Source organism: Nyctereutes procyonoides, unplaced genomic scaffold, assembly GCF_905146905.1.
Source record: "Nyctereutes procyonoides isolate TBG_1078 unplaced genomic scaffold, NYPRO_anot_genome, whole genome shotgun sequence".
Classification (NCBI taxonomy): domain Eukaryota; kingdom Metazoa; phylum Chordata; class Mammalia; order Carnivora; family Canidae; genus Nyctereutes; species Nyctereutes procyonoides.
Genome location: NW_026575043.1, coordinates 31,206,892 through 31,234,147, shown reverse-complemented (window position 1 = coordinate 31,234,147; position 27,256 = coordinate 31,206,892). Strand labels below are relative to the sequence as shown.

At 36.5% G+C, this 27,256-nt stretch overlaps 1 protein-coding gene across 16 annotated transcripts in view; it reads left to right on the top strand.

Moving 5' to 3' along the window:
* PCDH15 (protocadherin related 15) overlaps positions 1-27,256 on the top strand; it is a 739,593-nt gene that overhangs the window by 257,639 nt on the left and 454,698 nt on the right. For 15 of the 16 annotated variants that reach the window (XM_055322636.1, XM_055322635.1, XM_055322634.1 and 12 more), the window contains 2 exons: positions 16,837-16,956; positions 22,381-22,491. In XM_055322636.1, coding sequence (XP_055178611.1) covers positions 16,837-16,956; positions 22,381-22,491 — 231 coding nt within the window. The remainder of the gene's footprint in view (positions 1-16,836; positions 16,957-22,380; positions 22,492-27,256) is intronic. The other variant, XM_055322629.1, reaches the window with a different exon arrangement.

The following is a 27,256-nucleotide window of genomic DNA, read 5'->3' as shown; positions in this document are numbered from 1 at the left end:
TTGATCTCAGGGCAGGTAGCTATCTCAGGGTCATAGGATCGAGCTCCACATTGGGCTCTGTGCTGGGCATGGAGATTCTCTTTCTCCCTTTGCTTGTCACTCCTCTCTCTCTCTCTCTCTCTCTCAAGTAAATAAATAAATCTTAAAAAGAAATTAACTACTAACATCCTATTGTTGTCTGGAAGCCTTACTGATAACATAGTCAACATATATTTTGTATGTAATATGTATTATTACAGTGTTCTTACAATAATGTAAGCTAAAGAAAATGTTATTAAGAGAATTATAAGGAGGAGGAGACACATTTGCAGTGCTAGACTGTAAAAACACGTAAAAATACAAAGATTTTACATTTCCTCTCTTTTTCCTCCTGTTTAACCTACTTTAGCAAGTTTCCACATGATTGAGCTGTGACTGTTGTTGCCCTGGGTGCAGGGTACCATGTGGTTATGGGGAAAGGTTTACTGCACAGAGATAGTCCTGCATGGTTATCTGGGGAGGTTTGGATTCACACAATCTTCATTATATCCAGTCATACAAAAGAGCAAACTCTCTCTTCTGATTGAGGTAGACTAGATAATTAGGCCCAATGGCTCTCTTGAAGATTTACCTATAAGAATTCAGCAAATATGAACAAACAAGCAAATGAACACATAAATAAACACAATGAAACTGAGTGAATGTATCTATTTGAAGGCATCTAAGAGCTAATAAGGAAACATTTAAAAAAATGAAAATGTGAATATATATATGACTAAATCTAAGTAAATATTAACTGATAAAATAATATTTTCTTTTGTGATATATATATATAAATATATATTAAGAACACTGAAGAACACTGAAGTTATAAGCCCGGAAATGTCTGAAAAATGCATTTTAAGGTCTTCATTGCCTAGAAAGTGAATAAAATAATGAATAATATATACATTAATTCATCAAAGTAAGGTAAAGTGACAAACAGGAACACAGAAGAAGCAGAATAAAATATAAACACTTGATAAAGAGTAGATTTAAGCCATCCTGTCCAAAAAATTACATCAAAAGTAAAGGAGAAAATGCTCAAAATGAAAGACAATAGTTTTTCAGACTAAATTAGAAAAAATAAAGCCACTTGTAGGCAATTGACATGCAACTGAGTTAAACATAAGGACTCAGAAATCTTAAATATTAAGAGATGGAAGTAGAACATGTAGTCAGTTATGCAAAAGCTGTGGTAGCTGTACTATTATCAGACAAAAAGGACATCATGGTAAAAGACATTGGTGGAGAACAAAAGGAACATTTCCTCGTGATAAAGATTCAATTTGCCAGAAAGTTAGAGCAATTATGAATTCAACGACACTTAATAAAGTGACCTCAGAAATATTAAGTATTGAAAGAATTAAAGGAGAAAGAGAAAAATCCATTATCATAGAGGGATATTTTAAAATCTGAAGGGGCCAGAATTAATAGCCTCCCAAATTGCCCATTCGCTAATCCCTGCAAATGATTCATTACAGAAGGTAATTGAGAGATTATTCCGGGGGCACCTGGGTGGTTCAGTCAGTGAAGCATCTGCCCTTGGCTCAGGTCATGATCTTGGTGTCCTGGGATCGAGTCCTGCATTGGGGAGTCTGCTTCTCCCTCTCCCGCTCCCCCTACTTGTGCTCTTTCTCTCTCTGTCAAATAAATAAATAAAATCTTAAAAAGAAAAAAAATAGAGGTAGATTACCCAGGATTATCCTGGTGGATCCAAATGAATCACCTGAGCCCTTAAAAGAATAGAACTTTCTCTGGCTAGAGTCTGAGAGTCCAGGGAAGAGAAAGCAGGCAATATGAAGCAGAAGAGGAGATCAAAGGGCATTGAGGGTGACAAAGACCCAGCCCTCCTGTGCGCTTTGAGGGTGAATGGAGGCACGAGCCAGAGAACACATTCCAAGAGCAAAGAAGGAAGCCATTTACTAGCAAGGAATCAGGTCCCTACAGTGGTGGGGGTGGGGGGGTTAAAAATAATGATGTCCAGCCCATTACCTGAATGAACTTGGAAGTGAATTCATTCCCAGCATCTCCAGAAAGGGATCCAGCCCTAGAGAAAATTGTTTTTCTTGTTGTTGTTGTTTTGTTTGTTTGTTTTTTTGTTTGTTTTTTGTTTTTGTTTTTGTTTTTGTTTGGTGAGCCTCTCTGACTTCTGACTGTTCTGTGAGATAACTGAAGTATACAAAACAAATTATCTGAAAGTATTTTAAGACACTGCATTCACGACAATTTGTTAGGGCAGCAGTAAGCAATGTAAAACCTCTCGCATTCACTGACAAGAGAGGGAGGGAAAAATAACAGTGAGAAGCTTTGGAGAGTGAAGTTAGCAAACTCAACCTGATAGGTTCTTAGAGAAGGAGCAGTGTTGCAGGACAGCTCCAGAGCTCATCCTTTCAAGCACACAGAACACTTAAGAAGAATTTACCAAATGCTGTAGAGGAAGTGTCGACATATTGCAAATGACTGAAATTATAGACTAGGCTTTCTAATCACCATGCGATTGAGCTTAAAATTAATTAAAACAACAGACACAAACTAGAAATTTCTCATATTGTTTAGATAATGACATATAAAGCTCTCATTATTTACAAGTGGCATTACTGCATATGTAGAAACCAACAATATTTACATATAAATTATTGCAGCTAAAAGTGAGCTTAACAAGTTTCCTGGGGGGAAAAATAAAATAAAAAAATGAAAAAAATTAAAAAAATAAAATTAAAAAAAAAACAAGTTTCCTGGGGACAAGGTCGATATTTTTTTAAGTTTTTTTTTTAAATAAAAAACAACAAACAAAATGAATTTTAATACGGATAACTTGTTCATAGCACCTACCAAAATGGAGTTTCAATTCTATCATCTATCTATCATCTATCTATCTATCTATCTATCTATCTATCTATCTATCATCTATCTATTTAAATATTTTATTTATTTATTCATGAGATACACAGAATGAGGCAGAAGCAGAGGGAGAAGCAGGCTCCCACAGGAAGGCCTATGTGGGACTCGATCACTTGGGGTAAGGTTTTTAAAGAAACAAAAAAAAGGCTTTCCGGATTATTGTGAAAAATTATGTAAGTTACACACTAGTGATGACAACAATAGAAACTCAGGGTTTTTTTTGGTAAATATGAACTATGAGAGTTATATTTTTTTTTTACGTAGCTTTTGGGTGAAAACACATAGTTTTGTGAATTATTGCTCTTTTTACAGAACTCTATGGGGAAAGTATGTATTTATTCAGTTATGTCTATTATACCACTTGAGAAAATTTTTTAAAGATTTTATTTATTTGAGAGAGTGAGAGAACAAAAGTAGGGGGAGGGTCAGAGGAAGAAGCCGATTCCCTGCTGAGCAGGGAGCCTGATGTGGGACTTGATGTTAGGACCCTGAGATCATGACTTGAGCGGAAGGCAGATGCTTCACCCAGTGAGCCACCCAGGTGGCCTAATATACCACTTAAGAATATTTACCGTACTTGTCATTAGAAAAACTAAAGTCATATTGATTAAGTAATATCAATGATTCCCCTTTGACCAAATGTCCCTTTTCTTCCTTCTACAAGATTTTCCTGCATGCACAGCTTTATGAGGCTCTATGACAAGGGTCCCAAGAGCATCACGTCAATTTAATAAATCTGTGTTTGATCAAGTTCTCTAAGTTATTAATAATAGGAAACTTTGAAGGATGTTTCATAAATCTACATTTAAAATGTCACTTGCAATTTAGGAAAGTGAAGGTTTGCAGTTGAAATTACCTTAGGTTTAAGGAATAATCAAGTTGTTTCGTAATTATTGACCTTAGAGTGCATTGTAAATCATGTCCTGGTTAACAGCTTAAATGTCTATAATGTTTAGATTTACAATAATTTTAGTTCTTTTTACTTTTTTGTATTATTAGGCACACTCATTAAGAAATAACTTCACACCAGGTCAATTTTAAATTTATTTTCTTATCCAAAATCTGTTCACAGTAAGATTTTCTACATAGATCTTGCCAATTTGGTGGCATCATCTGTCCTGATATCGGATAGGATAAGGATAGATTACAGTGATCATGGTAGATTAATTCTATCATTCTACCAGATAATTCATGACAATTGTCATTTATTCAGTACATTTATGAATGCTAACTGTTTTCCATGTGAAGCGTCTCAAATGAGACTTCCCTGTGCCTACACGTGGACTCATATCAAGTATGTGCTGCTGAAAGTGCAGAACTAGAGAACCATGTATTAACTAATGGGTAGTGAGAGGCAGCTTTAAGCCAGAAACCAACGCAACCTGACTCCAAAGTGGAGTGTTTGATCACCACATGGCACAAATGCATCAGGCAAAAGAATGATGAACTCAGATACGTCCAGACAACTCCATGCAATTTTGAAAATTTATATTCCTTCATCAGGTCTTAAGGTTTTCAGAAAGGGTAAGGAGTAAGTACAGCCAATAATATGAATAGTATTATGACTAACTTGAAAAAAAAATTGTCCTTGCTTGTTGCGTCTGAATGACCAACTTGGTTCCCAGGTCAGTAAAGTAATGGTGTGCTTGTAGGATGTTAAGGATGACAGAGTGTGGCTCTTTGAGTAGCCACAAGCTAGGTGGTGATTCAGGATGGCTGCTTCCTACTGCATTATCCCAGAAAACTAAGTAATTCTAATAGACTTGGTTTCCTTGATGCAATAAATAATGGTGTCCTTGGTATAGTTATTGAGGATTAAAGGATACAGAGATTGTAAAGTGAAGCCTACAGATCTGGGGACATTCTGTGTGCTCATGGAGCCGTCGAAATGGTGATGGCCAACTTCCTAATTATATCCAGCCCTCCCGTGTACATCCAGTCACCCTTCCCCAAATTTAATTCTCAAAGAAAAATACACCTGAGTATTTTCACTACAAAACATTTATTTCTACTGAAATGTTTTATTAAATTGTATTTTTACCACCTTTCTTAGGTTAATACTTGCATTACCTTATACCCATTCTAATTATGTTGCCAGTACTTATATTTCTTAAACTATGGGGAAAATAGTAGAATAATAAAAAAAAAAAAAAAGAGAAAGAGAGAAGGACTAAATTCCACGTAACACTGCAACTAATAAATATAGTTTTAAACTTCATTTTATTCACAGATGAGCACTTTCCTTATGAGATATCTTTCAACTTCAGCAGAGATTCTCTTTTTCATTCTGTTCGAACTTGGTGAGACTAATAACCTTGAAAACTCCCTTTAAATGCATCATGAGGGGGCACTGTAAAATATTTATATTTTAAAGATATTATTTATTCACTTGAGAGAGAGAGAGAGAGAGAGAGAAAGCATGAGCAGGGGAAAAGAGGAAGAGGGGCAAGCAGACTCCATATTTAGAAGAGAGCTCAATGTGACAGTGGATCTCATGACCCTGAGGTCATGACCTGAGCTGAAATCAAGAGTCATTTGCTTAACAAATTGAGCCACACAGGTGCCCTGTAAAAATTCCTTACTTATGACTAATAGCTATAAATATGAATCATAGAATAGTGATGATATAACATCAGATCTGGATTGTATGTAGAGGATATCTTTATATACTATGTACATAATACATTTTCTATAGAATGCCTATGAATTCATGAAGAAATATAGGAAGTAACATGATCGCAAGCCTATCAAGATGACCATCTTGTCCACCTACATGTGTAATAGTTGATATACAATTGAGAGTATTTCAGATTAGCTGGTATCCTATACTGATTCAATTAGGATTTTATTTTATTAAAGTATTATTTATTAATATTATAATATTAACAATCAATGAAATATTATTTATTTTATTTTATTTTATTTTATTTTATTTTATTTTATTTTATTTTATTTTATTTTATTTTATTTTATTTTATATTAGATGCTGTTACACTTATTTCTCCTGACATTTAATAATAAATACCCATTAGGTTAATGTGCTCATTAAATTTTTTTTTAAATTGGGTTCTAAAATGTTTTATTTAGTTAAGATTTAAGTTAATGATTAAAAACATTTTAATGTCCATACCAATCAGCAGGAACTAGAAGCCGAACTCAGCCAAATTAAACCTTAGAAAGGTATGAGAATCTTTTGCTCACCCATTTATTCTTCTTTCTCACTCAAATCTATCTTAATTTTTTGGCTGAGAGTTTGTTCAAATGTATACTGAACTTTTATTAAAATTAACTAATTAATTTAATTTTGTAATGGGGCAACTGGATGGCTCAGCCGGTTAAGCCCCCAACACTTGATTTGGGCTCAGATTGTGACCTTGGGGTCATAAGATCAAGCCCCACATTGGTTTTATGCTGGGTGTAGAGCCTGCTTAAGATTCTCTGTCTCCCTTTCTCTCTGTCCCTCCCCTGCTCTGCACTCTCTCTCTAAAAATAAATGAAAAAATAAATAATCTTAAAACAATTAAATGTAATATAAATAAACAAGCTTTATTATTTTAAAAAATATTTTCTTATTATAGTAACTGATATGCTCAGATCTTGGATTTTGTTATAATGAAAGTGATTATGCAAATGGCCAGTTTAATCATTATATTTTCTATTATTTATTTAAACAATATCAGAACTCTTTATACCTAAATAACATTTTAGTTGAAGTAATGGAACATTATATAACCCACATTCAATTTCCCCTTTTGTTAACAGATTTTATTAGGATGGTACATTTTTAAACAACTAACGAACCAACAGTGAAATATTTTTATTAACTTAAATCCATAATTTATTTGGATTTCCTTAGTTTTTACCTAATATCCTTATTCTCATTCCAGGACCCAGTCTAAGATACCATATGACTTTTAGGCATTATATCCCTTTAGTATTCTCTAGACTGTGGCATTTTTTTTTTTTTACTTTTATTGTTTTTGATAATCTTGACAGTTTTTTTTTTTAATCTTGATAGTTTTGAGGAATTCTGATAAGATAAAATTTCTTTCTGGTAGATAGATGATAGATTGATAAATAGATACATGCATAGATGATTGATAAATATATAGATAGATGTATGTATATATCGCTTATGTGTATATATGTATATTGTGTATAGATCTATAGACCCCATTTGATTTTTGCTGATTTTCCTAATAAAATGCTTTATAGGTTGAAGACTCTACCTAGGATCAGACATTGTCTTTATTTGCTGTGTCTTTGTAGTCTCAAGCTTAGGTCCTTAGTATTCCCTTGCCTTTAATGACCTTAATAATTTTCAGGAGCGGGACAATTTGTACTTACCTGATATTTCTGTATATTATAAATCTTGTGCAGGAATATCACAAAGGTAATACGTGTTTTCCATAGCACATAACAAGAAAGACACACAATACCAATTTGTCCCATTACTGGTAATCGTAGCCTCTTCAAACCCTTACCCAACATTTTTATTAGTGATTTGTGAAGCATTGATTTGTTGAAAAACCTTGGGTGAAAATGCAAATCTCTGTGGTTGAATATATTTTCTTTCTTCTTCTCTTTGCCCCTTGAGCATTTTTTGAGTGCTTTCTCAGGCATGAAGCAATAAACTAGCAATGAAGTTTTGATCACGAATAAAGAGGTTAGCATACTAAAAAGGCAAATTTGAGAATTTATGGAAAAATTTGCTTGCTGAGAATCTACCTGTTTCAATGGCAATAATAATTTGAGTTTTCTAAAATGCAGACACTAGCTTAATTTAATTTCTTTGTCTTTCTGTAAATATCTCAAAATTATTTCTCCTTAGGGTGAAATATAATTTATCTTTGATGAAATACATCATCCAAATTGCATCATTTCAGATTATCTGTATATCTTGAGTTCTGATATGTGCCAAATTGTATTTAGTTCCTCTCTCATTTCCCCTTTTCTCAAAAGCTTATTAATAGCAGATTATGAAATTTCTGAAATAATATATTTCACAGTGGCTGGGAGTTTTTACTTTGATTTCAAACAATCAGGGTTGCAATCCTGATTGACCAAGCAGTAGCATTTTAACACGAGGCAGAAGCTCCTTGCCTATGATTCCACAACCATAAAATAAGTATAACAACAAAAAAAATAATAAAATTGTGTTAAAGGATTAAAGAGATAATATGTTTGAAGTATTTAATACAAGTTCTGGCCATCTTGTCTTGTGAGTCAACTTTGCCTTAGAATTATGCTCTAGAAATAGTTATATATTTGAAAACCAAAGTGTCTTCACACATTAATTGCAAAATGTAAAATTGTAAATTGGGAGTAATTAGCGGAACAACACCAACCTCAGCGTTTTCTCACAATGGTGAAATGACATGATCTCAATCTATTCAATTTGAGTGTTCACTTTCCTGATCAAACTTAGTTTGATGCTCTTCTTCCACATTTCATCATGGCTGTATCATCTCCCTTCACTAAGACATGCATTTTTGGACATCTGTTCTTAGCAGTCATTTCAGTAGATCTAAGAGCACAGATGGCATCCATGATGAATCATAACAGTGAAATTTCATCTTTAGGTAAGAATTTTTAACACATTTATATGTGTTTTATTTACAATTGCTTGATACAATACGGTGATTTTTAAAATTAAATATATATTACAATATATAAACATATAAATAGCTGTATCTATCTATCTATCTATCTATATGAAATGTACATGTATTGGAAACTTGATAAAAATCGCTAAACCTTCAGAGTGATACCTGTTCACAGAATTTCTTTGGAAAATAGCAGTAGCAGGTAATCTATAGCACACAGAAGCTTCAGTTCCCTTGTTTCCTTCCTCCAGGGAATTAGGCACATCTGGAAGCAAAATACCAGTAAGAGGGGCAAAAGGAGAAGGAGATTAATGAACAGGAAAGCACACAAAAATATATTTTCTACTTTAAACATGTCAATGAGAATCAATCTTTTAGCTGTTTTAAAAGATTCACATATTCAACAAACTTCAAATTTAGTAATCTCTTATTTTATTTAAATATATACTTATATATACATACACATGCACACATTCTCTGTGTATTTGTTTATATAGATACACGCATATACAATTTAAACTTCGTTACTCTTTAGTTTTTAAGTAAAGATGAGTAGAGCTGCTTATCACTCTAATAATAATAACCCTTCTCTTATTTTGAAGGTACTTAAATACATGGATTTGCCTATAATAATTTCTTCAGAAGAAGTGACTCTCTAGCTTTCATAATTAAAACACACAGGTGCAAAAACTGTATTATTTTAAAGGGAACATGAAAAACATATGTAATGTGTGCTATTTGCAATTCTAGAAAGTTTTAAGATACTTCACATAAACATTTGATTTGGATAAATATTGGAATAAAACACATGTTCTATTAATGCGTTGATATAAAACTAACCTAATGGTCACAGAAACTATTATAATAAGCTCTCAATAAATAATCATAGACCCAGAGATAACATAATTGAATCGTGAGAAAAAGCTGAAGTCCCCAACAATGTGAACTGGTGTAAGGAATGCATCACTCCATTTCATTTGTGGAGATTCTCTAGGTTATCAAATACATCATGATCTCTAAAGCCTTATTTCCAAGGCAGGGATGACTTGCAAGAAAGATCGTACAATAATTTTATCGGAGGAGGAAGCTAAGGGCTGAATAGTAGCCAAAGAATGAAGGGTTCTCAACAGCTTTCAAATAGCACAGTATTATTAACTATGGTCACCACTCTGTACATTACATTCCCAGGATTTATTTGTTTATTTATCTTTTAACTGGAAATTTGTACCTCCTGTGTCTTGGCTACTGTAAATAATGCTGCAATGACCATAGAGATGCATGTATCTCTTCGAATTAGTGCATTCATTTCCTTTGGATAAATACCCCCAAATGAAGTTACTGGATCATATATGGTAGTTCTATTTCTATACTTTTAGAAACCTCCATACTGTTCTCCACAGTGGCTGCACCAATTTACCTTCCCTTCAACTGTGCAAGGCCACCTGGGATTCAGTTTTATGGAGGCTGTCAAGTAGGAATTGGTATCATTCTTTTCTATGTGGATTTCTAATTAACATAGCACCTTGTATAGAAAAAAAAAATCAGTAAGTTCACATCCACTGTTGTGTGGTCCTTTTCTATGCATCAGGTGACTATCTGTGGGGATTGATTTTAGACAGGATATGCTGTCCTACCGGTATATTTGTTTATTCTCAAGCCAATACCACAGTGTCTTGATTTATATTGAAGTCAGGGAATCGGGTCATGTAAGTCTTCCAACTTAGTTCTTTAAGACAGTCTTTCTAGTCTTGACCCCATGATGTTTTTAGATTAATTTTAGAATCAGCTTATAAATCTCCACATAAATTGGTAAATGTATAAAGAATTGACATGTTTGCCTGCGGATAATGCCAATTTATTGATAGAGCATATATTTCTATTTATTTAGTTCTTTAATACACTATATATTTCTATTTAGTTCTTTAATAAACTATCAATATATAGATCTAACATGTTTCTTGTAAGCACTTTAACCTAATTTTAACTTTGGCAAGCAGGAAACAGTTAAGTGGAGCAGAGGTGAGACTCAATCCTGTCTGTTTCTGGTCCATTGAGTCTTTGAGCCACACCCCTCATGAATTACTATTGTTTGTCACCTACAGCCGATCTTCATTGTCTACTGATTCTGTAATTGCAAATTTGCCTACTTGCTCAAACTTATGTATAAACCCGGGTTCAATACTTGCCAAACTTCCCCAGTCATTCACAGATATGTACAGAGGGATGAAAACTTTGAGTCACCCCCTGTACACACTTCCAACTGAGGCCAAACAAGATGGTGCTTGGCCGTCTTGTTCCATGTCTCCTATGGTAAACAAGTGTCCTTTTTCCAGTCTAGTTAGTGCCACATTGTTCACATCTTTGTACTTCCATTGGTGATTTTGCCCCAAGCGTCACGCTGCAGAATGTGGCCATCTGTGTTCCTAACCCAAGAAGGCAGATTGTACCTTACGGAGAGAATATATGTGTTAGGTGCATTTTATTCAGGCGTGAGTTATAGTGCTGTTGGCTGTAAGCTAAGTGGTAGTGAATCAAAAACACATATTAAATAAGGTGTCTTTAAACAGAAGTACACATAAAACAAGGTTATATATTGATTGGTTGATGAAAATGTTGTGACCAAAGGCGGGCAGTTTCCTAAGCTTGTGTTCCCCCCAGCGGTGTGATAACCCCGGATTTTCTCTGGAAGCAGAGGTTCAGTACTTGTTAATTCAGTGTTCATGGTAACTTTATAGAACATAACTACCATGGAGAATGAGAATCAGTTGTGTTTATATGAAGCCGTGAATACAATGCTTCTGCGGGGAAATATTGCAAATAAGCTTGTAGCTGAGGACACATCTTCACTTTTTTGGAGCATGGTTCATAATTTTTTGGTGACTTCAGTTAGCCACGGATCACAAGAATATAAACAGTTATCTGAGAATTGTCCATTTTTTACACACGTTCGTATTCTAATCTATCTTATGCATCTTGCTGAAATACTGAATTTTCTTGCTTTGATTTTCTTTAACTTTTACATTTGCATGTATCTATGCATTTTCTGTATTTCCCAATAGCTGTATAATATCATTTGTGGAAAGAGACATGAACTAAATAAGTAAGTGACACCCTCGGGCAGCTGCCCAAGCTGATAATCATCCCATGCATTGGAATGCCCTTCAGAAAACCAAATTTGTATTTCTGAGACTTGTTGAAGTGTTCATGGCAGATGTGCCCTGAAAACTGTGAATTAGAATGTATAGGGCAACACAGTCTTACAACAAACAGCCTGACTGTCATGTTTCAACCTCTACGTCGTGTCCAGAAATTCACAAAGTGCCAAGGTGGCATGCCTCCTGTACTGACAACCAGAAATACCATATAAATGGTATTTATATTTATGCAGTGTGAGTGTGCATACATGCGTGTGTACCTACATATGTGCTTACTTCTGGTGGGTTTACATATGATGAAAATGAATGAAATCTACTATTTTTTTAAAAACATTTTGCATGTTCCCACCCCCTTTTGCTTGTTTGCATCTAGTGTGGGCCATTTCTTTGGGACCTTTCTGGTCTCTCCAGACTTTCCATATAAAGATTGAAAATGCTTTGTCTTCTTTTTGCTTATTTTTTTTCTCTTATATTAGCTCTAAACATCCCTCGCCCTAGCCTGTCTCTGAACAGGTCGACCATATGAGTGGTAGATCACAGATAAATGAGTGCAGTCCATTTCTGACCCGGGCTAGCGCTGCATTTTACCTGGTGTATGTCTTCGTGGGGATGTTTCATTATTCTAGCTGTTGAAGAAGGTAGGAGAAATCTGTACTTAAGATGTTGGCCCAAACAACTATGGAAGAGAGCAGAGCTCACTAGTCGATGTAAATGCTGAACTAATAACGAGGCAGATCTCCTGAGTCCTTTGCTGTCAACAGCTAAATGCCACATTTTCAAAGTTGGAGGAAAAAAATCTTTAATCTAATTGTTACTGAAACCATAAAGAGAGACAGCACCGAGCGGAATACAATGCTGAAATCCAATGCTGTTAGAATAATGCCTTCCATTTATTTTTTTAAGGACCTAAATTCTCCTTTTAAAAAAGAGCTTAAAATCCTATTTAGAGATCGTTCATAACCTTTATTATGATATCATTATAGGAATGACAAGATTGATTCTCTTTGTCCATGACTAGGCAATTGTTTCTCTTTTATCTTCCACTCAAAGATATAAACTAATAGAATTTATTGTAGCATCATATCTCTACTTGTAATTTCAAGGAATAGTAAGAATATATGTGGGCACATAAATTATCTCGGGGGCACCCAAAATAAGCTTCAGTCCTAAAATGAGAGTGATGGAAATTGAAATACTTTTTTGGATTAGCCTAAATTACCACCATAAACAAATGCATAGTAAATCCTTTTACATGTAGTCCAACAATGGTTTTTGTTGGGCTTTGTCACTAAGTGCATGTTTATAAGGGCAAACCAAAAATATAATGTCTGCTTTACTTTAAATGACTGTGTATTAAAATTACACTTTTATAAATGTGATTTTTAAATATAAAACAAACATGTGGGTGATGAAGAGGGAAAATATTCATTGATGATAATATATTAAGGCGCTATAGCTTTTATGTTGCCTTTTATGAGTTTCAAAAGCATTTGGACAGCTGAAGAAAAATATAGAGCTTTTTCATGGTTAGGGTCTTTGAATTTGCAAATATGTCTTTGGATTTGCAAATATCACCTAGTGAGAAGTAAAATCCTTCAAATCATCTTTTCCAGCCAAATACTGTCATATAATATTTATTTTTAGAAACTTAATCCTGAATAAGACTGGGAAACACAGAAAATGTTGAGATGTAGAGAATATTATGCTTTATTTTCTCCTTCACTCAAAATAGTTCTTTTCTTATAACAACTGTGATTCCATTACTATCCAAATCATAAGGGAGGTTTCCTTTGCATCTGGGATTTTGAGACTCAATTGCAAGATTAGTTGTTTGTTTTTTTTCCCGTACATATTTAAATAATACTTCAAACTTTATATCTCATCAAATTGAATTTATATTGCTAAGCCAGCATGCAGAAAACTGTCAGCCTGTCTACATAATTTAAAATTTCCAAAAGAAAATAATGTCACCATGTAGTAAAAATGCTAGACAAACTGTTACACGGTCAGGTGAGAGAGTCATCAGGTTTTCTCTTGTGTATTTGTCTTACTTTGAAATACCTGTGATGTGTCATCACAACTTAAGCCCCAATGTTGCATAATGGACAAACGAAGCGCTATTGAATGTGTTGAAACGTTGCCTTCTTTTAATTAAAAAAAATTTTTTTGTTAAAAAATTGGTGTTAGTAATAGTGATTTGATATAAACCAAATCTTTGTTATAACCTCTGGACCTTTTCGGTGCACAATAAATAAATGTGCTGGCACAATGGGTTAGATACAGAATGCTGGGATTGCTCTGGACACATGTTGGCTCCTCATTGTGATGCTCTTGCTCCCTGGCCCCATACCTCCTGAGCCTCCCCAGCCCTCCCCTGAGCCTGCCAGCCCTCCTCCTGAGCCTCCCCTGCCCTCCCCCTGAGGCTCCCCAGTCCTCCCCTAAGCCTCCTCAGCCCTCTCTAGCCCTCCCCTGAGCCTCCCCAGCCCTCCCCTGAGCCTCCCCAGACCTCCTCCTGAGCCTTCCCATGCCGCACTGAGCATCCCCAGCCCACTGTCCTGTGGTCCCAGCTCTCCCACTTTCTCCTCCTTCCCCTTCATACCTGTGTTGTGCCCTTGGCTTCGGGACTTCAGGGTCCCTCCCCACAACCAGTCTAGTCCAGGACTGTATGTCCCCTCAGTGGGTAGGTGGTAGCCATGGACATATTAGTTCCAAAATCTGCCCACACCTACTGTTCAAGTCTTTCTGTTTCATTTTTGTCTGTTTTGATTCTTTTTGACTTTTTAAATCAGTCCTGCAACACAATTATTTTCTTTTTAAATTTCATAATTTAAAAATGGAAGTATATGTAAGAAGAGATGATTTTTTCTAAGAAAGCACAATATCTTTTGGGACAGGGTTTACATTTAAAAAGATAGAAAAATGTCAGCTTAGAAGTCTTTCAGTCACATTTTCCCTGAGCCATCCCCATGTGTCCGTGTTCTCATATGTGCTGCTCAGACCATCACCTTTCTCTTCTTTGTGTTCTGTTGGACCTGATGGAAGTCAGAATTTCCTTTTAGACCCTCCTGCCAGGAAGTCTGACTTTGTAAATGCCCACGACTTTGTACCGATGGCTTGTTTCTTTAATCTTATTTGTATTTTTTTTTTCTCAATCAGAAGTTGCAAAATACTGTGGTTGCTATACTCATGCATATATTTTGTTGGGCCCAGTTAATTCAGAGTTTAAGTCTTTAAAATCTATGGCTAACCTTAGAACCAAGATGCTTCTTTTTAACATTAGAGTATCTCCTACAAGACTATGTTCCATTAGGACAAGAATTCACTGGGGCTAAGCAGCAGCCACCACTTCATAGAAAATATATGCCTCTCAGCTGGTCCTCGAGAGTGTCAGGCTGGCTCCACTCATTCACATTATTTGGGTGGCCCCTGTAGAGTTTTGGATTTGTACCCCCCTGAAAACAGGAGTCAATGAGACGACTCTTTCTTTTTCAATCTCTTTCAATTTCTCCATGAAAAAAAAAATCACATTTAAAACTTAACATAGCATATCTCTAAAAATAAAAAAAAAAGAGAAGAGGAAAAAAAAAGAAAAGAAAGAAAGAAAAGAAGAAAAGAAAAGAGAGAAAAAGAAAAGAAAAGAAAAAAGAAAAGAAAAGAAAAGCCTCTGCTCCATAGAGGCAGAGAGGTTACATTTATTGACAAAAATCCATTTATTCGTGGTTCAACGCAGCGATTAAGGAAGAAAAGTATAAGATGCAAGCACAACCAGAAAAGTCACTTTATTCTGTTGTGAGACAGGGAACGCTTTGTCAGGGATGGGTTAGGAGAAGGCGATCCCTAACTCGGTGGAAATACAACTAATGAGTGGGATTCCAGCTAAAGCTTGAGGACTGGAACCCTGGATGTTGGAAAACTATGCTCTGAATGACCGACACATTAGAGAAAATAAAAGTGATGCTCTGGTGGAGAGCAACAATGAATAAAGCTAGATATGCAGGGCAAATGCCGCATCATGGGCTGGTATGCTGTGTTAAGTTTTAATTTTAATCCAAAATGGAGAGACCTGGCCATCTCGCCTGCACCCGCCGCTCAGTGGCCTTGTGCAAAGAAAGAAGGAACTCCCAGACCTCTCCCTCCTCTGACAGGCAGGCCACCTCCGGCTCCAGCATCTCTTCCTAAGACTTCCAGCAGCATATCATTTAATTGATCTCTCTGAAATGCTATTTGATTTTAAAATAAAGATGCTCACTTCCTCATACAGTTTAAATTCTAGCTTGTCAATAACTTGATGCATCAGGATTTTTTTTTTTATTTTATTATTTTTTTAAGGAGGAAAAACAGGTGCATTTTCTCCACAGGGACTAAGATGCTAATGCTCATAAATTGGTCCAAATGGGCCTCACACCGAGTTAGGGACTTCTATTTTTAACCCAAAGCTAGGGCCACGGTGATGGAAATTTCGGCCTTTACGAGAATGCCTATGTCAGCTTTTCAAGGATTCTTTTGAAACGCTTCTGTGATCCTCACCCACACTTTTATCTGCACTTGGTCTTGAAACCTACTTGAGGTTCCAGCAACCCAAGTGAGGGAGGAATGAGGTGAAAGTTACTGGAAAGGTCTACTGCTACCAACTGGGGCGAGGGCCAGCTCTTGAAAAAAGCAGTCGGCAGTGTCTAACCGAAGTATCCTTGGAGGTATAGCACAGTAGGCTCCACCACTCCCAGTTTCCAAGAAGGTCCAACCCAATGGGTGGGCTTGCACTCATGGTTGTATCTTTCTGGTTGCTTATGGCTACTTGGCATATGACCTGTTAATTCTTCTAGTCTACTGTTATTTATTTTTTCTTTAGACACATGCCATTTCCCTAGTCTTGCTATCATTGCTCCCTTGGGTCGTTGCAGCCTCCTAACTGGTCTCCTTAGCTTGAGTTTTGCCCTCTGAACTAACACCCCTAATTCCTTCTCTATAACATACCCAAAATGATCTTCCTCCCAACCCCCGCCCCCCCCCCCCAAAAAAAAAGAGAGAGAGAGAAAGAGCTGTAGGCCTGCTCTCTTCCTTTGTGTCACAAAAGGCTGGGCTTGTGCTGGAACACTTCTGGTGTGCTGTTGATGAAATGGGAGGTGACAGTTTTCATTTTATTTTATTTTCAGCTCACTCCAGTTGGCACCACGATATTCACCGGATTTTCAGGAGACAATGGAGCTACGGACATAGATGATGGCCCAAACGGACAGATAGAATATGTTATCCAATACAATCCGGATGATCCGGTATGTCAACACCTACTTGCAACGCGACATCCCCATGAGGAATGAATATAGTGATTACTTCAGCTGATCCTTCCCGTGTTATTCAATGTTTAGCTCCTCAAGCCCCATTAGTAGTAGTCATTCAGCTGTTATGAATTATCTCAAAACTACAGTCTCTCAACTACTTGTGTTATTTATTTACTTATTTATTTATTTAAATTATTTTTTATTTACTTATTCATGAGCAACACACAGAAAGAGGTAGAGACACAGGCAGAGGGAGAGGCAGGCTCCCTGCAGGGACCTGATGTGGGACTCGATCCCAGGGCCCCAGGATCACACCCTGAGTCAAAGGCAGATGCTCAACCACTGAACCACCCAAGCGCCTCTCCATGGTGTTCTAATATAAAAGTTCAGTACTTATGTTAAAATTCTCAAAATATTCAGGGAACAAAAAAAAAAAAAAAGGAAATCCCACGGGCGTAGCAGAATCTAAGGAAGAGTTGGAGATGTTTCGGTTGGCTTATTTGTCTGCCCCCACCACATGTGTCTCCATATGCTTGTAGGCAGAGGCTGGGAGACACAGAGATGGGGAAGTAAGAGGGTGGGACAGGAGAGGGACCATAAGGAGGAAGAGTCTCACAGAAAATCTAGTGGAAAAAAGTAAAGAAGGAGCAGAAGACAAAAAGACAAGAGAAATACTTTTCCTTAAGAGCAGAAACAGACAGCCGACTGCGCCTTTCATTTCTGCACCAGTTGCCTTCTATACTATGTAGGTTTTTTTAAAAGAATTAATTGTATGTGCACGCCGTGTTTCTAGCTTACATTTTGTGAAGGTCATTTCCTAATGTTTACTCTTCATGCTGTAAAAACTGAAATGCCCAGCAAGTATAGGACAGCCGGGCCATGAGTTTTGGGGAACTATTTATTGCATTGCATTAAAAACAATCCTATCCAAGGTTTAGGCGTCGCAAGAGACAAAAATGCATTACTTGGGAACGATCTTTTAGAAGTTTCTGAAGTTGAAATTTCCTGTCACCTGTGCAATAGAATGTGTCCCCCTTTCAAAAAATTGTGGGATTAGCATAAAACATCATATGTACCTTTTACGGCCTATCGATTGCATAAGCCAATCAGCCACATGCAGTTTCCAAATTACAGAAGAAGAAAAGTGTACTCTAGCAAGCTAGCACTTCTGTGGAATAAATAAAGACATGCTCTGGGAATGTCCCTAATTGTGATGAAGCAAAAGAATAAGACAACATGAGAGCAACTAATTAAGGGTGTATCAGGAGAGAAAGCATTAACCCAGCCACGTCCTTACAGAGAGCACTCACCTTCAGCCATCACGGACATTTGACATAAAAACCTCAGTTCCCTACTGATGTTTGTACCTGTCACTGTTCAAATGCTAGTAACTCTGCTTCTATGACTAGCACCATGATATTCGTCTGCTACTTTCTTAATTTCAAAAGAAAATTGTGTAGATGACAAACATATTTAATCTGAAAATGTGGCCTCCTCTGGCTTTTGCAGCCACAATTATGATTTCTTTCCAATTAATCCCACCGTGGATGGAATGATAACAGCAGAGATGGGTTGGTTCTACTTAAAAATCTCAGGATGTTTTCTTCATTTTGTGCGTTTGTTTTCCACCTGATGCAACATTATTCATTAGCAGAAATCTCAGATTAATGAACTCAAGTTTCATTCCACTCACAGATATTTTGTTTGGCCACAAATTCGAGAATGTCTTTATTTATTTATTTATTTATTTATTTATTTATTTATTTATTTATTTGAGAGAGAGAGAGCATGAGCAGAAGGGGCAGAGAGAGAGAGGGAGCATCTCAAGCAGATTCCCCACTGACTGTGGAGCCCCACGTGCACCGCTATCCCACAACCCTGAGATCATGACCTGAGCCAAAATCAAGAGTCAGAAGCTTAACCAACTGAACCACCCAGATGCCTTCAGCTATCAATTAATTTAAATCATTTTTGAGACAATATCTAAAAATTAGGAAATTTCACATGCAGACCTAGATTTCCCTTCTCTCCTAAGAAATAAAAATTTGACAGCTTGGGTCCCAATTTCCAAATAAACCTGTCCAGTGTTTTTGTTTTTGTTTTGTTTTTTGTTTTGTTTTGTTTTGTTTTCCCAGTGAATATAATCCTCAGGTCTAAATGCTACACATTTGTAGAGTTTCCATATCTTTGCTGTTATTTCCCATGGTCTCACTTGCAGTGAGCATATTATTCACATCCCTGAGCACACACATAGTTAAAATAGCTGATTTAAAAATCCTTATCTGCTTATCCTAACATTGATCTTTCCTGATCTTTCCATCTGAAAAGAGATCTCACTGATGGGTTAAGTTGTTTTGAACTCCCTCCTAGACACTGGGAATGCTCTGTTGCGTAGAGACTCTTCCTTCTCTTATATTCCTTTGAGAAGATTTGTCCATATGTTTGTTTTCAATTTACCGGAGAACATTGTTGGAATTCAATTAGAAGCTCTTGGGTGCAGCTCGCATCTCAATTCTGTGTACTTTTCCTTAGTACACCTGTTCTAGTTGGCCTCATGCAGGTGTGGTCTAGAGGTCACACACACCTTGGACACAGTTTATACGTGGCATTTGTGTTCTGCCTTCCTGAGGTCTCTTTCTAGTTCACCACCCCCCTTCCATCAGCATTGGTTGTCCCAAAATCTATCCTCTGATTCTTCTTCAAGCCAGATAGACTTTCTTTAAAAAAAAAAAAAAATATTCATGAGAGATACAAAGAGAGAGAGAGAGGCAGAGACACAGGCAGAGGGAGAAGCAGGCTCCATGCAGGGAGCCCAATGTGGGACTCAATCCCGAGACCCCAAGATCATGCCCCGGGCCGAAGGCAGGCACCAAACCACTGAGCCACCCATGGATCCCCACAGATAGACTTTCTATCAGAATTTTAACTGCCCCTCCGGCACTAAGTACAGTAAAACAGCAAACTCACCCACGTTGTCTCTTCTATCAAGTGTGTGATATTTCCCAGAATATGTCTACTTTGGTTATCTCTCTAGGGATGTCTAGTATTCTTTTTTTTTTATTTTTTTTAAATTTTGTCCAGAGTTTATAGGTGTTGTTTGTGGAAAGACCAAGTTAGGTAGGAGATAATCAACCACATAAAAGATCAATTAATTCCCAATATGTTCCTTTCTTTGATGTATCTTTAGAAGACTAGCATGCATACTCATTTATGCTTCTGAGCCATTCTACTTTTCCTGAATATGGGGCATCAGCGACAATGATATAATTATTTCAGAGTTTTAACAGCAACAGAACAGCATACATTCATGTGATAGATGGCTGTGGATCTGCAGTGCTGAGCTATCTGCTTGTTTGCCCCTGGCGCTGGTTCATAACCAGAAACACTGAAATTTCAAATCTATGTCAGGAAGGGAGAGTTTGGAGAAACTATTGAAATGTTGTCTACTCATCTCTGTATTTTTTTAAAAAGGGGGTAACCTTCTAATAAGAACATATGTGAGTATACCCTCATGTCTGTGTGTTCCTATATATCAGAGAAATAAAAATATAACATCCCCTGAAATTATTATGTTGAAGACTCACAGACATAGAAGGTATCGATTACCATTACTATACACCACCACTGATCCTTGAGATAAGTTTCAGGGGTCAGCATGATATGTTAGGTATCTATTACAGTATAACAAGCCATCACAAATTTAGTGTCTTAAAACAGTGCACACTGATTTTTGCAGCTTCTGTGACTTAAGAGTCTAGACTCAGCTTGGCAGAGCTCGCTGCTTAGGCTCTCACAAGGTTGCAATCAATATGTAGACAGATTAGTTCTCTCATGGAGGCTCAACTGAGGAAGAACTTCCTTCCAAGTAAACTCAGACTGCTGTCAGAATTCATTTCTTTATGACTTTAAGACCAGGAGGTCTTAGCTTCTTGCTGACCATTGGCTAGAAGCTGCTCCCAATTTTTAATGTTGTATAAACAGATCTGCTTTGAAAGGTATTTTTTTCTTTTAACAAACTTACACAAAATAGAGGGGATGAAGTTTCCATTCTGGTCTTTTTTTTTTTTTTTAAGATTTTATTTTGTTTATTCATATGAGACCCACAGAGGCAGGGATATAGGCAGAGGGATAAGCTCCCCTGTGGGGAACCCATTGCGGTACTTGATCCCAGGATCCCGACGTCACAACCTGAGCTGAAGGCAGATTCTCAACTACTGAGCCACTGAGGCTTCCCTATTCTGGTCTTAATACAGAGTAAATTGGAGATAGTCACTTGTATTATTCGCATCTTTGTTACCCTACTGGTATTTTCTTTATAATACGGATGAACATTTGTACTAGATGTGACATTAAGAAGAAACACACATTTTTACTATTTGAAATCATAAAATTTTAATTACCAATGTTGCAAACTCATCACTAAAACAAAGCACTTTAATTTAACCCATGAGCAGAATCAGAATAGTTAAAATTGAGCTTTCTTTTCTTTTTTTTTCCCCTTTTCTTTTCTTTTGCCATCATTTTCATTGAATTTTATCTAAAATAAACCCAGAATGAGTTTAGGGATGAATAGATGCTGAACTGATTGGCCAGATTTAAAGCAAAAGCATTTATTTTTCTGGCTTCCAAAATAGTCTGGTTCTTCCTGTCTTTGGAGATATGCCAGGAATGCACTTTTTTCCCTTTTTTTTTTTTTTTTTTTTAATTGGAAGAATGACCTGCTCCGGGTAATGAAGTATGAGCTCACTGAACAAAGTACAATTCACCATCCCCCTTCTTCCCCTTCCCCAATCTTCCTTCCCTGACACCAATGTTGAAAATGAATATTATATAGAAATCACAAATTGCCATGTTTGAACTCTTTGGTGTAAACAAATGGTGGTAGCAGAGAAGATTTCCAAATACCTGAACTTTGATTTAGAAGTATCCCAGGGCTATTGAGAGGTAACCCTAAAATTACATGAGATATTGTCACAGTTGGTTATTATCAGATGACTCTGGTGGAACCCACTGATCAACATGGAAAGGTTTTTTTTTGTTTTTGTTTTTGTTTTGTTTTTTTTTTTTATAGGAGCATATTGGGGCACTTGGATAATTCAGTCGGTTAAGCATCCAAATCTTGGTTTCAGCTCAGGTCATGATCTCAGGGTCCAGGGATGGAGTGCCCATTGGCTCTGTGCTCAGCAGAAAGTCTGCTGGAGATTCCCTGCCTCTGCCCCTTCCCCCATTTTCTCTCTCAAATAAATAAATCTTTAAAAAAAGAAATGAGAGTCTTAAATCTGAAGCCTATAGGCAGTATTCCATTTTCAGATGGTAAGCATGCTCTCTGTAACTTTCAAAGGGATTAAAGCTGCAACACCACATCCTCTAATTCATATTGTATTCGAAGGAATTGACTGTCCCTTTCCCTGTTTTCAGACATCCAATGACACCTTCGAAATTCCCCTCATGTTGACTGGAAATGTAGTGTTAAGGAAGAGGCTCAACTATGAAGACAAGACTCGGTACTTTGTCATCATCCAAGCTAATGTGAGTATTCAATTTTCCTAGCTTCCCTCTTGGGAACTTAGGAAGTAAAGCCCTCACCCACACTATAGAAGTGCTCTGAGAGCGGTTGGTGTGATGGCCTCCACTGGGTGGAGAGAGGTGGGGGCTGCCCACAGCAGAATTTAGATATTATATTCTTCTAGATGGGGAAGGGGATGAAATGGGGCAGGGGGATTGTTTCTACACACTGTTTCCTTCATTCAGAATCATACCCAGTCTTCAATAATTTCCCTTCGGCTCACACCAAAGTGTTTCTCAAAGTGGGATGCTTGTAACATCAGCAGGAGAATCACTTTGCGAATATATTAAACCCGCAGATTCCCGGACCCAGCCTCAGATCCTCTGAATAAGCATTTCAAAGGGTACAAGTGGAGTACCTGCATTTTTATTAACTGCCCAAGAGACAACAGAGTATACTAAAGGAAGAGAAAAACTGTCCAGTTGGCAACCTTTTCCCCCATGGCTGTGATCTCTTGAATAGTTGCTCACTAGGCATCAGCTACTGTGACCGTAACCTGGTTGTGTGCACAGCAGGAAAATCAGTTGCTTACATAAGGTGGACTTTTATTACTTTTTAAATAAAATCCTTAGATTTATGCAGATCAAGGGTTGGTTTGACTACTTAAGTATCTCACCAAGGACTCTGGTTACTTGTCTCCTTAGGCACTGTGCCTGTTTCCTGAAATTTGGTTATTTTTCCAATGTCTTATTTGTCAGATGCTATTCAATACTACAGCCGTAAGCATCACAACTGCATTTCAAGGCTGAGTGTAAGCAGGTGGAAAGGAAGCAAAACTAGGACTCTTCTCGTGTTGGTCTATTCCTCCTTTGTCTGCGAGGAAACTCTTTCCAAGTCCTCTCTCACCCAACTTCAATTCAGCGTCTTGGTGTCCAGCAGATATAAAAAAAAAGTAACATCCACCAGGGAGAGCATCTCAGAGCTCCTCAAAACCTTGAAATCTTCTTTAAAATATTATTTCTGGGCGGGGGGTGGGGGAGAATGGGTGACGGGCACTGAGGGGGGCACTTGATGAGATGAGCCCTGGGTGTTATTCTGTATGTTGGCAAATTGAACACCAATAAAAAAGAAATTTATTATTAAAAAAAATATTTCCAAAAAAGTAAAAAATAAAATAATAAAAAATATTATTTCCATGAAAATGAAAATGAGAAGAAAGAATACAGTTTCCCTTGCCTGACTTAGAATCTCTCATAAAATGTAAGGAAAAGTACGACTATTGTGGAATATATTTGAAAACTAGTTTTTATGATGCTTTTTAAAATGAGGTATTTAAAAAAAAAGAAGGAATGCAAGCTAAAACATCTGAGTTGCTATTCCATTTAAAATATTTATAAAGACACCTGGAACAATTTGTATGCAATTTGCTAGACTGCCCATAACTGACAGAGGGAGTGTTAAATTTTTAGCATTTCAGGGATAAAATTAAAATTATGAAATAGAAGCCTATGCATGAATCATCGAAAGGAAGAAATGGAATTGGCAGGAAATTAAAGTTAATTTATCTATAACAATTTTTATAAATTTAAATCATACAGTATACAATGTGAATGTTAAATACAGGAGATTATAAGCTTTTTGTGTTTTTAAAACTTTCAGAGATATATTCTTCTAGTGATTTTAGAATATACCAAAATTAGGATGAATTATAATTTATTCAACTATACTTTCCATTTTTTGTTTTGATTTTTTTGACATAGGATGATATCTACCCCCATGACCCTCCGAAGAGGCAGTGGGTGCAATTTTGGGGCAAAAGCATTCATTCTAGAACGACAATGCCTGGATTTAAATGTCAGTGCTGCCATTGACTAGCTGTGTGACCTTGGGCATATGCTGTACATCAGGTTCCTACCTAGTAAAATGAGGATATTAATAAACATCCCTCACAGAGTTCTTGTGAAGATTAGCCAACTAGCAACCATAAATATACTTAAGATGAATGCTTGGAATATATTCTCATATTGTTACAGTATTCTATAAATTACTTACGTACTGGCACTTTATTGTCTAAAAATGGATGATTTAGGGGCATCTGGGTGGATCAGTCCATTCAGCCTTGGACTCTTGATTTGGGCTCAGGTTGTGATCTCAGGGTCCTGGGATCGAGCCCCATGTCAGGCTCTGAGCTCAGGGGAGTCTGATTGAGATTCTCTCCCTTCCTTGGCCTCCCCCTCCCTTCATACTCTCCATCTCTCTCTCAAATAAATAAATAGATAAAATATTTTAAAAATTGATAATTTAAAAATGGAATTATTATGAAAAAAATTATGCATGGCTAGGCATGTATAGGCATAGATTTTTAATTTTAGTAAATGGCCCCATATCATTTTCAAAAGTATGACAACACATCACTCTCCCACAAATGGTGAAGAATCGCTTGTTGCCTCTACATCGTAGACACATAATTTACTTAAAAGTGTGTTGTTGGAACTGAAAAGCTGGCTCATATTTGCTTGAAGACCGATTATGAGTCTGTTCCCAGCTCCGAATTCAGTGACCTTATCTTTGTGACCTAGTGGTGTAGTACCTAGAGTTTGGAAAGTGACAAATGCTACAAACCAGGGGTATTTCTCTCAGAGAGATGGTTCAGAGATGGACAAAGATCAGTGGGCTTTCCTTCTGTTGAAATTTCCAATATAAGTCTGTACCACAAATTCCAATTTTGACATATTACCCTAAATCACAAGGAATCAACCTCATCTATTTATACATAGATATTATTCAAAACCAGCTCTCCTTTGTATTAGTGTTATCCTGAGGGAAATACTAAGATTCTTAGATCCTCAAGAGTCCTTAATTAATTGTCAGAAAGAAGAAATTTACATTTAATTCTGAATCATAGCCAGAGTAATTTCTAGGTTGCCTTATCAATAACAGGGCAAATTTTAATATTTTCTGAAATATCAAAAATATAGATAAGGGACACTAGTTGTCTTTTGTAACAAGATATTATAATTCCTAAAAATATTATTTATTTCTTATCTGTCTTTTCTCATCATGCTATGAATATTCAAACCCTTATGTAAACATTATAATTATATGGGTTTGGATGTAATAAAATCACTTTGTGTACTTTTAGAGATCAATTTATGTAAACAACTTTTCAAAACTAGCCCTCACTCTGACCTTCTCTCACCTCTACTTCCTACAGATTGTGGAGGAAGAGCTAAGTTGTACACCTCCTGTTTTTAGTTCTGCCAATTTCTTGGGCATGTTCTGGGGAATAGGAGTGAAATAGGAAGATGGTCCTTGACGCCTAACAAATATAAACTGTTTCAGTCATGAAGACATATAAGCATGTGAAGATGCAAACTATTATGCTATTCTTTTTTTTTTCTATTATGCTATTCTATCTGCTAGTATGTGTGTAACAATTAAGGAAAATTAGGTAAATGCCTCAAACAGCAATAACAACAACAAAAAAAAAAAAAAAAAAACTTCCAAGAAAAAAAAATTCTAAAATTATTTAGGTCTACACAGGCTTGTTGCTTTTTCTTTCTCTTTTGAATAAAGGAATCTAACAGAATCAAATTCCTCCAGGATAAGTTCTAAATTTCTGGTCAGTGAAAGTCCATCTATCATCGGTGAACGGAAGCAAAACGAAGACCTCTGTGGTCTTAGGTACCTGAGTTAGGGTCAGAAAACTCAGGGCAACTCTAATTATGTTGCAATTTTTTTTTCTTTCTCTCCTGCAAATACCTGATAAGGTAATGAAAGAGTCTTTAATATATGTATCTATGAGTCAGTCTGGTAGGTGCTTCTAGCCTTTTTTTTATTTTTATTTTTTTAAGCTACAAACCACTTGAATACCGAATACGTAAATGTAGGAAGTCTCTGTTCTGAGGCTCCTATGGCTCAACAGGAAATCAGAATCAGCATGCTTGTTCTATACTCACTTTAAAACCCAGATGCATACAATTTCATAATATTTGGTAGAGTCCACACCATTCCTGGCCCCACTCGGACAACCAATATTTAACTTAAATACACTTCTAATACTGAATGTATTAGAAATCAGCATTCATCTCATTCGATCAAGGAATTGTGGGCAATTAAACTATTTTACAGCAAGAAAGGCTTTGGTTAGGATAAAGGGATTGAAGCCCTTATCATCTGGCAGCAATGTTTCCATGCCTTCACGTGATCGTGATTTAAGTATTTGCAGTTTTATAAAAATGTGTTTTGTAAACAAGTGCGGATTACGACAATGAATGAACGATCTCTGAGCCAGGGATGAAAGAAAGTAAATATCCTTAAAGTTCCATGTGCTTAAGGAGAAATTAGTTCTTCCTTGCCATGTATTGATAGAAATTTCTACTTATTTAAATAATTAAATATTAAATAATTCATTCAAAGATAGTGGGTGTTTCTGGTCTGCCAGCCATTATGTTACAGTACGACTCCCAAGGGTTGGAAACTGTGTTCCCATCATCTGGGGCCAGAGGATTGGAGGCTTTGAATAAAGATGCTAAGGATCCGGGGACCGAGTCACCTGTTAAACACTGGAAGAAGGTTCCAGCTAGATCAAATCCCACAGGTGGCTGAATATTTCTTATGGCTTCCTTGATTCTATGTCGAAGATAATATGTATGCTTTTAAATTCCTGCATTTTGACTTTTTATGCTGGAGGATTCTTTGTACCACCTGCAGTTCCTTGCACAGCTCGCTCGCAATCATTAAATAGTGACTTATTTTTACAGGATCTAATTAAAGGCTTCACGTAAG